The 11679-nt window shown below is 42.4% G+C and overlaps 1 protein-coding gene across 11 annotated transcripts in view; it reads right to left on the bottom strand.

The window, feature by feature from the left end:
* Birc6 (baculoviral IAP repeat containing 6) overlaps nucleotides 1–11102 on the bottom strand; it is a 189692-nt gene extending 178590 nt beyond the window's left edge. For 9 of the 11 annotated variants that reach the window (XM_050162964.1, XM_050162967.1, XM_050162971.1 and 6 more), the window contains exon 1: nucleotides 10603–11087. In XM_050162964.1, the coding sequence (XP_050018921.1) occupies nucleotides 10603–10936 (334 nt within the window). In that variant the 5' untranslated portion in view covers nucleotides 10937–11087. Of the gene's footprint in view, nucleotides 1–10602 lie in introns of all 11 variants that reach the window. The other 2 variants (XR_007595527.1, XM_050162966.1) reach the window with 2 other exon arrangements.
* Between the last annotated feature and the right edge of the window lie 577 nt (nucleotides 11103–11679).

Below are 11679 nucleotides of genomic sequence, written 5' to 3'. Positions count from 1 at the left end.
ACTCAAAAAAAAAAAAAAAAAAAAAGCATGAAGATGCTGAACCCAAGGTCAAACTGAGCTACAGAAGTCTACAAAGAATTCCAGATTCCAGATCAGCCAGGGCTACACAGAGACCTTGTCTCAAAATAAAAAATAAATAAGTAAAATAATAGGAAAGAAAGATCTTAAAATTGGCTATAATTAATTAAAGGTGTTTTGCTTATAAAAAAAAGAAAAGAACAGCAATCATTTGACATAAACCAAGTCATCATCAATTGTCCTATCACATGAAAGAGCCCAAGTACATACTCCTAGTCCAAAAGGAGTTTGTGGCAATAACATTTTATAAGACTCCAGATGCTCACAAAGAGGACTAAGCATTCTAATGTCCTCTTCTTTTTTTCCCAAGAGTCAATGTAGAGAGCCCACTTAACTGAGAATGCAGATGAGAAATTAGTTTACAAAAGACTGTCTAAGGTACAGAAAATGCCTACAGATAATATTCACTTAGCTTTTCTTGAACTTTTAGCTGTTTCAGAAATTTTGCTATTTTTCTAGACACAAAAAAAGATAAATAATTCAAATGTTCCCAAAAGATACTAAACTATCTTCTAAGGACTACTGAAATTCCAATTCTACACCATGTTTAATATCTCTTGAATAATAACTGGATGTAGAAAGGCTGCATGTATCAAGTTAGTCAGAAGAATTGGTATAAATAATTTAAATTTTAATTTTTAATTTAGACTTCCTGGGGACTACACAAGCTCCAAAACTTCTTCAGAGAGGCAACTCTGGGCTCTAACTTTGATCAGGAATTTGTTATTGAGGCTGTAGATAAAGCTCAGTGGATAGAGCATGCAGGATTCCTCAGCAGCACAATAACAGCCAAACCAATAACCCAGCACTCAGGAGGCAGATGCGGGAAAATGAGAAGTTCAAAGTCATCCTTAGCTACATAGGTGTTCAAGGCCAATCAAGACACTTGAAACCCTATTTTTTCAAAAGTAATAAAGAAATACACTCAGACATGCATATGGATGGATAGATCACCATCTAAAACAGTGGTTCTCAACCTATAAGTCAAATGACCCTTTCACAGGAGTTGTATATCAGATATTCTGCATATCAGATATTTACATTACAATTCATAACAGTAGCAAAATTACAGCTATTAAGAAGCAATGAAATAATTTTATGCTCGGGGATCACCACAATATTAGGAATTGTATTAAGGGGTTAGCATTAGGAAGGTTGAGGACCACTAATCTAGAGTAAAGCAACCAAAAGTACATGATACACATATTTAAAAATGTCAAAATGAACCCATCAATGTGTTTAGATGCCAATGGAAAAAAAAAACAAAACAATAATCTGGCTGACAAGATGTCTCAACAGGTAAGAGAACATATCAACACACCTGAGTACCTAAATTCAATCCCTGGAACCCACACAACAGGACAGGACCAACTCCTGCAAATGGTCCTCTGACTGCCACATGTAGTGGCATGAGTGTTCTTTTTCTTACACACACACAAATAAATGTAAAAAAATGAATGCTAATAATCAAGAGCAGGGCTTGAGATGTATGCAGCTCAGTAGTAGAACACTTGCCTAATATGCACAAAAACAAAACAAAAGCTGTATAAGGCACAGAAAAAAATGCATCCAATCTAAACTAATGAAGCTGGAGTGGAGCACAAAAGCATAAAGATCTTTTTGTTTGTTTTGTTTTTGCATTTTTAAGAAAGGATCTCTCTGTGTAGTCTTGGCTGTCCTGTAACTCCACTCTGTAGATCAGGCTGGCCTTAAACTCACAAGATCTGCCTGCCTGCATCTGCCTCCCAAGTGCTAGGATTAAAGGTGTGCGACACCACCACCCAGCTCAAAGATCTTTTCTTATTTACAAACACTGTACAATTTTCTGCTCTTTCTTTTTTTAATCAGGATCTTTTGGAAAGTAAGGGTAGGCTAATCTCTTGAGTTCAACACTAGTCAGAGCTACATAGTAAGACTTTTTTCTCAAAATACCAAAAGGTTCTCAGAAATGTTTAGCTACAAGTACTGTGTAGCCCTTCTTTTTACTACAAGACAGATCTAGAATCTACTTTGGAAATTTAAGAGATCAGATTTCTTACTATACACTATCGTAACTAGTGATTAATATCCACACATGTATATCACAACTTACTTAGCAACATACACTACATAAACAATGTGTATACATATAGACGTTATACAACAGCCCTAATCTTCTTCTGATATTTAGTCTCACCAATATACTTAAAAGATATTTATCCAGGGGTGGGAAAGATATCTCAGCAGTTAGGACCATTTGATAATCTTGCAGGAGATTTGTATTCAGTTCCCAACATCAACAAGGTGGCTCACAATCATCTGTAACTCCAATCCCAGTGATTCCAATGCCCTCTTATGGCCTACTCAGGGACTGTACATACAGTGCATGTACATACATTCAGGCAAAACACTCATACACCAAAAAGTGTTTATTCAGGGCTGGAAATAAAAGCTCACTGGTAGAACATTTGCCTACATGTCCAAGGGACCAAGATTTAATCCCAAGTAGGTAAAAGGAAATGATTAGAAAGATATGTACCAAAATACAGATTATAAGGTTCATATTTCCATCTACATTTGAATAACACCTATCCTTTATAACTAAACATTAAACTACAATTTTTTATATCAAGAGAAGCATGACAATAATAAAGACTCAAGATACAAAAGAAAACTGGCATTCATTCATTCAGTACCTACTATATGTTTTAGTCTGACCACTTAATCTTCACTACCATTTTATTAAATGATAAAGCTGAGATTCAGGATGTTCAAGTGAAACTCAGGGCTACCTGACAAAGCAGTCTCCAAATATCCTCAAAGGAGCTTATAAAAATAAACAAACAAACAAACATAAAAAAATTACTGCTGCCGGGCGGTGGTGGCGCACGCCTTTAATCCCAGCACTCGGGAGGCAGAGGCAGGCGGATCTCTGTGAGTTCGAGACCAGCCTGGTCTACAAGAGCTAGTTCCAGGACAGGCTCCAAAACCACAGAGAAACCCTGTCTCGAAAAAACAAAAACAAAAACAAAAAAATATATATATATACTGCTAGTGGAGGTGCTATTTCAGGAACAAGAGAAAAAGCATCAACTACTATATGGAAGATACTTCCATAATTAACTATATCCTTACAATGAGACAAAAACTAGATGAACTGTGCAAGATAGTACAAAGTGGTAAATTAGAAAAATAATTCAAATTTTCATATAAGTTTAGAAGACTTAAGGAGTATGAAAAGAAATAAAACTGTTTACAAGGATTGCAAATGAAAGTGTGGAATGCTTTTTGTGGTGTTTGGTGTTTAGGACTCATCAGTAAGTAGACTATGACAAGTACTATATAGGAAGAGAACTTAAATCCTTAATTAAAATCATTCTTGGGCTGGAGAGATGGCTTAGAGGTTAAGAACATTGTCTGCTCTTCCAAAGGTCCTGAGTTCAATTCCCAGCAACCACATGGTGGCTCACAACCATCTGTAATAGGGTCTGGTGCCCTCTTCTAGTCTTCAAGCATATGCACAGACAGAATATTGTATAATAAATAAATAAATAAACAAACAAATAAATAATAAAAATCATTCTTGCCACCATCTTGCAAATAAGGGAATTGAAAAGAAATGATAAGCTAATTTAGTCAAGGTTACAAAGCCATTAAGCTGAAAAAATATAAAATAAAAAAGACTTTAACCAAATTCACTTGTCTCCAGAGACATGCTACTTCCTATGCTAAAGTTCATGAATCAAAACTGGCAAGAAAGGTGCCTACCTAGTCATAAATGGTATGGCCAAGTGGTGTATGTAGTTTTAGTTTTTAAAACCCAGTCATCGTCTGAGGGACACAGCTCAGTGGTGAAGTGCTTGTCTAGCATGGGCAGTGCCCCTAGGTTCATGTGCTTATTCCCAGCTGAGAGAAGGGGGCAGGGGACACAAAGTCAGCAAATAACACCTAACTGAGCAAATGAAATGAGTTCAACATCATGAATCATGAGAGAACTGCAAATAAAGCAAAACTGAGGATGTGTACTCATTTGGTCTCTGCAATAGGTAGCCAGAAACAGGAGATAACTGAATTTGAAGCCAGTCAGATCTACAAGACAGCTCAAAGACAGCCAAGGATACACTTTATCAAAAAAAAAAAAAAAAAAAAAAAAAAAAAAANAAAAAAAAAAAAAAAAAAAAAAAAAAAAAAAGCCAAGAAGAAAACAGAAAAAAGCAAGGTCTGATAGGATTTGTGAGGTGGAAGCATCAAGAGTTCAGTCTTCCTATGATATACAGATAAGGCCAACCTGGGCAACATGAACCCCTTTCTTAGAGAAAAAGAAAAGAAAGAAAAAGACACCACCAAAGAGCCAATATACAACACAGTTTCATCACCAAAGGCAGGTCAGAATGTGAAACTATGAATGTTATTCTTTGTTGCTGAGAATAAAAATAATACAACCACTTGGGAAGACAGTTCACTAGAAAATCACCGTAGTTTTCCCATTCTATGCAACTGAGCTCCTTAGAATGACCCAAAAGAATTAAAGACCTATGCACACAAAAATCCTACAAACAAAACACACATTTTTACAGTAACTAGTATCTGTAATTCCCAAAACTTGGAAGCTAGTACTATGGTCTTGTGAACATGAATGGAGAGACAAACTGACATCCAGACAATGGAATACCAGTAGATGCTAAAAGAAATGAGCTATCAGCTATGTGTGGTGGTACACAAACTGCAATCCCAGAACCTAGGAGGATGAGGTCAAGGATAGCCTGGACTACAGAGTGAATTCAAGATCATCCTGGGCTAAATAAAATGTAGTCTCAAAGAAGAAATGAGCTATCAAATTATGGAAAAGGCATGGCAATACCTTAAGCCCTATCTGAAAAGCCTATGTACTGTATGATGCCAACTATAACATTCTGAAAAGGGGAAACTATGGAAACAATAAAAAGATCAATACGTACCTGAGGAAAGATGAAGAAGAATGAAAAAGGTAAGAGCATAATACTTTAAGACAGTGCTATATGACAGTACAATAATGAGTACATGTTATTATATATTTGTCTAAACCCTCAGATGTCAACTAATATCAACTAAGGGTTTTTTCTCTGTGTAGCTCTGGCTGTAGACCAGGGTGACCTCAAACTGAGAGAGATCCTCCTGTCTCTGCCTCCGAAGTGCTGGGATTAAAGGTATGCGCCACCACCATCTGGCAATGACTTTATTTCTTTAAAGTATTATTATATTTGGGCCAGGCATGGTGGAACATGCCTCTAATCCCAGCACAGGGGAGGCAGAGGCAGGTGGACCTCAGTTTGAGACCAGCCTGGTTCACAAAATGAGTTCCAGGGCAGCAAAAAAAAAAAAAAAGAAAAGAAAAGAAAAGAAAAAGAAAAAGAAAGAAAGAAAGAAAGAAAGAAAGAAAGAAAGAAAGAAAGAAAGAAAGAAAGAGAAAAGCTATAAAGGGTAAAATGATGCTCAGCTATTAGTGTTTATTACTCTTGAGAAGGATCCAGGTTGCCAGTGATCAAGTGATTCGCAACTGCCTGTAACTAGTTTCAAGGATCAGAAACCCTCTCACCTCCAAAGGCACCTACATGCATGTAATACACAGAAATTCATGCAGGTACACACGTACACACACACACATTTGGGAGGGCTCATGACAGGGTTTTTCTGATTAACAGCCCTGGCTGACCTGGAACTAACTTTACAAACCAGGCTGGCCTTAAACTCACAGAGATCTTCCTGTATCTGCACCTCCATCCCCGCAGTGCTGGGATTAAAGGCATACACCACTACTGCCCAACAAAACAATAAATCTTTAAAATTAAAAGCAAAAAAATAATACTTAAACATTCAAGACAACAGACAGTGAGCTGAAATGGGCATAAATAGGATGGTATCTACTTAGGAGTTAATTTCTGGCTAACAAGATCTCCAAGTTAAGATATGCTCTAGATCTTAAAACCTGAGTAAAGGCAGGGCATGGTAGCTCACACTTGTAATCCCAACACCTGGGAAGCCTAGGCTAGAGTATGTACCTGCCACAAAACAAAACCAGACAAAAACCTGAGTAAGATTAAGATTAGCCTAGTTAATAATCCCAAAAAAGAACAAAACTACTATAATAAGATTTCTTTAAAAAAAAGGTTTGGCCAGGCAGTGGTGGCGCATGCCTTTAATCACAGCACTCTGAAGGCAGAGGCCTTTGGGGCCAGCCTGGTCTACAGAGCAAGTACCTGGGCAGGCTCCAAAGGTTCAGAGAGACACTGTCTCAGAGGGGGGAAAAAAAGAGTAAATTAAATAAAACCAGTTCACAAAACAAAATAAAGAGACAAAGCTAAAGCCTGGAGAAGAGCTCATGGAGGGCCACTGAATGTCAATGGATCATCAGCCAGACTCTCCAAAACCGTAATTTTCTTATTTTATGTATGAGTGTAAGTGCACTACATGTGTACACAGTATACCGAAGACAAAGGAGGGTATCAGATCCCCAGCAACAACTAGATTTAGAGAGAGTTGTAAGCCACCTTGCTAGGACCTAAACCTGGATCTTCCAAAAGAGAAGCACCTACTGTTAACTTCTGGGCAATCCCTCCAGCCCCCCAAAACACTAACTTTCTTTTAAAGACAGGGGCTCTATACAGCTGTGGCTGGCCAGGAACTCACTCTGTAGACCAGGCTGGCCTCGAATCTCTGCTGCCTGAATGCTAAGGTTAAAAATACCATACTCAGATTCCCAAAATACTAACTTTATTTTTGAGACAAAGCTTCCCTATGTAGCCCTGGCTGTCCTGAAACTCATTCTGTACACCAGAAAAATATCAACTCTTAAATACTATAAAATTTGCATTTGCCTAACCCTGTTTATCCTAACAACTCTTAATCTAGTAAAATTATATTTATAAACATTTTATATCAGATAGAGATAATTTGAAAACATTGACAGAGAGACAGTTGAAAAATTATCACAACATTCGGGAAGCAAAGGCAGGTGAATCTCTGTGAGTTAGAGGTCACCATGGTCTACAGAGTGAGTTCCAGGACACCCACGGCTATACAGAGAAACTCTGTCTTGAAAACAATTTTAAAAAATTAAAAATAAAAATGAAAAAAATTATCCCCAATTTAGACCCAAACTAAGTAAATACATGTAAATCCTGCTTCAATTCTTTAACTTCCAATGCACATTAACAAACTACCCACAATTCTACAAACTGAATCCCAATACCACTGTCAACCAATAAAATTCTATATGGTTACCCAGTTATGTATCCCAACAAAGACAGCTTTCTCTAGTACAGAAAAATCTACGTCTCTTAGATTGAAAAAAGCAACTAAATTAAGACCATAGTTACAAACAGTACCTATTCCCTATTTCTTAGAACTAACTGTTGAGCAGGGCAGTGGTGGCACACACCTTTAATCCCAGTACTCAGGAGGCAGAGACAGGCAGCGGATCTCTGTAAGTTCAAGACGAGTCTGGTATACAGAGTTCCAGGCTCCAAAGCTATAGAGAAACCCTGTCTTGGGATAAAAACAAAACAAAACAAAAAAGAAAAAAAAACTGTTACCCATAAAATACCTACATATTCCAGGTTAAACATGGAATGCGACATTCCTGCCCCCATCATCTGAACAATTAGATACAATTACCCTACACAACCTCAGCTAAGCATTATTCATAAGAAATGTTCCTTTTCATATATATATATATGTATCTGTATATGTATGTATGTATATGTTTTAGAATTGACCTGTTACTTCCAAAAGTTTTCCTACAGTCCTTTTATTCTGTCAGCCCTAACTTCTCTATGAATATTCCTATTTCTCATTTCTCTGAGTGTGCACATGTGTGTGTGTGTGTGTGTGTGTGTGTGTGTGTGTGTGTGTGAGAGAGAGAGAGAGAGAGAGAGAGAGAGAGAGAGAGAGAGAGAGAAACGCTATTTTCAGGTACCCACAGAGTTTTCGGCAGCTCTAAGCTGCCAGACACAAGTGCTGATGGAAACCTAACTCAGGTCCTCCAGAAAAGCAGCAAGTGCTCAACCACCAAGCCAATCTCTCCAGCCCCATCTACATATTTTTTAAACTCAATCTTTATGAATGGCCATCTGAAAGTGCATATCCCCATTAGTGTTATTTAATGTATTTTTGCATTCATATTATTATATACCTACAACCTTCCTCCTCTATCACTAAGGTGAATACTGTCTTTCTATATACAGCAGATTAATAGGGAAATAGGGAAACTTTCTTTGTTTTGGGTTTTTTTTTTTTTTCGAGACAGGGTTTGTCTGCAGCTTTGGTTCCTGTCCTGGAACTAGCTCTTGTAGACCAAGCTGGTCTCGAACTCACAGAGATCCGCCTGCCTCTGCCTCCAAGTGCTGAGATTAAAGGAGCACACCACCACTGCCCAAACTCTGACACACAATTATTGTTCTGGAACATGGCCTCCAGACAGGAAAAACCATCCCAACTAAACTGTCTATCCAAAACACTTAATACTTTTGTTAATAATTTTTTTTGTAAAAACCCTAACACCGGGTTGGAGGGAAAACTCATCCTGTAAGAGAACTTGCTGCTCTTCCAGAGGACCAGAGCTCCATTCTCAACACCCAAGTCAAGAGACTCACAAGCACCTGGAACTACAGTTCCAGGGGATCCATATTGTTTTTTTACCTCTATGGGCACCTGCACACTCATGTCAAATACTCAAACAGTCATATACATAAATAAAAATAAAATAAAAAGAAACCCACGCCTGGAGTGGTGGCTCACTCTCTTAATCCCAGCACTCTGGGGAACTCCCAAGTTCGAGTCCAGTCAGCTCTACATAGTGATTTCCTGTCCCAAAGGGAAAAGAAAGAAATCCTAACATATATATCAGACACCATTTATCCTGAATTAGAAATTGTGAAACTATTAGATAATTTATTAAAAGTATAAACATGTATGAAAATGATAAAACCAAATTTAAGTATTTAAGAGAGAGGAAGAAAAGGTCAGTGAAATGCAACTCAGGAGCCAGGGCAAACATCTGTATTTGCAATATCTTATTTCTTATGCCAAGTAGGAGAATAATGACCATTTGCAATTAAGTCATTTCCATATTTAACATATTTTAAATGAATTTTAAAAAGAGTCAATGATTCATGAACATCTGCCTCTCTGACACAATAACAACCGGTTATATCTAAGTTGCAATAGGTGAGCATTGCTACATCTGGGCCATCCATTCTGTCATTTACCTAAGCCAAGAAAAGGAAAATTTACAAGCCTACCATCTCAAACTTTCTCTTAGACATCTCTTAAATATATTACAGGTTTTCACACTGTAACTATACATAACTAGTTCTTTCACAAGTCAACAAAGATTAACGTCTCTAATTTCATCTTTATATCCCTAAATTGCCATTTATTCTTATGCCTTATTATTCACACAATAAACTTACCCTGTAAGTCTGCGTAAAATAACGCAAAGTGAATGGTAGAATACATAACTACTTCCATTTGGTTAAATGCACTTAGATACAGTTTATCTCTATGCAAGAGTTTAAACCCACTGATAAACGAACTTCTCCATTTTAATCTTTAACATCAAAATTAAGACACCATATATCCACAAATGAAATGGCATCTCAGCAAATAACTTAGGGCAATCAATCTCAAGTCTGTCCACTGAACAAGTCCTATTCCTGAACCCACGTTTACACCACCCAGAAGTATTCTTCCCTCCAAAGTGGAGAAGATTCAGACAGCCTCCCAACTACCACAGAGAGCTACTTTTCTAGCTCTCTGTGGTGAAACTAGTTCAAACGGCCTGAAGTTTCACGGATTTACAAGGGGCCTAGACTTCTTGACCCTGGAAAGGTGGGAGCCCAGAGCTAGGGGGCCCTGTCTAACCTTCCTTGCACTGTGCAAGTTCATCAGACGTCCACGCAACAGTTCAGACAGCTGGCCCTCCCCACCCCCGCCCCAGCCCACCCCAACCCACCCCCATCCGGACGCACTCCAGAGGGCACCGCACTTGCGAGGACCGGAGAACAGCCGACGGGCCGCTACTCCCCGGGAAGGGAGGGCTCAACAGCCGAGAGCTACACAGCCAGCTCGGAAGCTTCCCGCCCCTTGCCTCCGGCTACCCACCTCTCCCGCCACAGCCAAGTCTACCAGCCCTTTCCTTCTGGTCCAGCCCGGAGCTGCACCAAACGTCCAAGAGCCCAGCGAGAGCCTGGCCATCTCCGGCGCCGACCTCCTGAGGCCTCCTCACCTCTCCGCACAGGGCCAGGCCGGTCCAGGCGCACAAGGCCCGGAAAGCAACTCTCGGAGCACCCCGCCTCACCGGGCCCTCGCTCCCAAATGCTGGGCTAAACAGAGAGTCCGAAGGTCCTCCGCCGTAGCTTCCGGGCCTTCGTGCCATCGCCTGCCCTCCCGCTTCCCGCTGCCCTCCAGAGGCCGAGCCCCGGGGCTGGGTGGCTTCGTAGCCCAGCATCCCGATCGCCCGGCTCCGCCCGCGACCGACCCAGCCCCCGCCCGGCGTGCCGCGCTCACCGCTGAGCGCTGAGGCCTGAAGGGTAGCCCCCGAAGTGCCGTCGATGACTTTGATGGTCCCGCGGCTGGTGACGGCCAGGATGGCGTTGAGCGCCGGGTGGTAGGAGAGGCTGTGCAGCCCGTCGGCGTCGCAGCGCATGCAGCCATCCCGCAGCACCAGCCACTCGGAGACCCCGGCCGCCCCCGCCCCTGCCGCCGCCGCCGCGGAGGAGCAGCTCGGGCCCGAGGCCTCCGCAGCCGCAGCCGCCATCTTCCGGCCTGCCCTCAGCACAATCACACTGGGAAGCGGCTCAGTGACAGTCCCGGGAGGTGTAGCACCACAGCCAGTCACCATCCGGGGCCAGGGGGCAAAGCGGAGCGCGTTAGCCGGAAGTGAAGTCAAGCGCCCGCACGCACGGGGAACGTCGGCCGCCCGGCCGGCCAGGCCAAGCGGGCTGGGAGGCTGACGGGGGAGGGGAGAGAGGCCGTACCACCAGAGGGGCAGGGGCGCCGGGGGCGGAGCATGCGCTGGAGCGCCCGCAGGGTCGAGCGCTGAGGGAAGCGGATGGGGGTGGGGGAGGACGGGTGGAGGATCAGGGAAGGCGGGGCGGGGGCGGGACCCGGCAAGGTGGACATGCGCGAAAGGGCTCGCCGGGCTGCCTAGGCGGCTCGCCGGCCGCGGAGGGGGCGGGGCCGGGGAACCTCCGCGCTTGGAGCATGCGCAGTAGGGCTCGCGCGTGCCACGCGCCGCTTCTCCGGCCAGCCCTGCGTCCTCAACGTCCCAGTTTCTTCCTGCGAGCCCCGGGAGTGGCGGCGGCTGAAGTTCCGCCCGGCGCGTGGCAGGGAGGGCGGTGCTGGGTTCAGTGGATTTCCGCTAGGCGGACCCGGGCCGCGCGACCTGTCTGGTGCGCCCTAAGGTCCCTTCGTGTTAGGGAGGCTGCTCCCCCGGTTCTCAGCTGGAGGGGGCGGGGGGACGACAGCGGATCCGGAAGCAGCAGGCCTCGATCGGTGCACACCACTCTTGTAGAGCTTTGAGGAACTGAACCTGATTTTTTCGACGCCCGCACTAGTTCCAAATCTTTTGTTAAGCAGAAATGC

Source organism: Alexandromys fortis, unplaced genomic scaffold (assembly GCF_014885135.2).
Source record: "Alexandromys fortis isolate MF-2015 unplaced genomic scaffold, M_Fortis_MF-2015_v1.1 scaffold_148, whole genome shotgun sequence".
Lineage (NCBI taxonomy): Eukaryota > Metazoa > Chordata > Mammalia > Rodentia > Cricetidae > Alexandromys > Alexandromys fortis.
The sequence above is the reverse complement of the archived record's forward strand: the minus strand, read 5'-3'. Positions and strand labels throughout refer to the sequence as shown.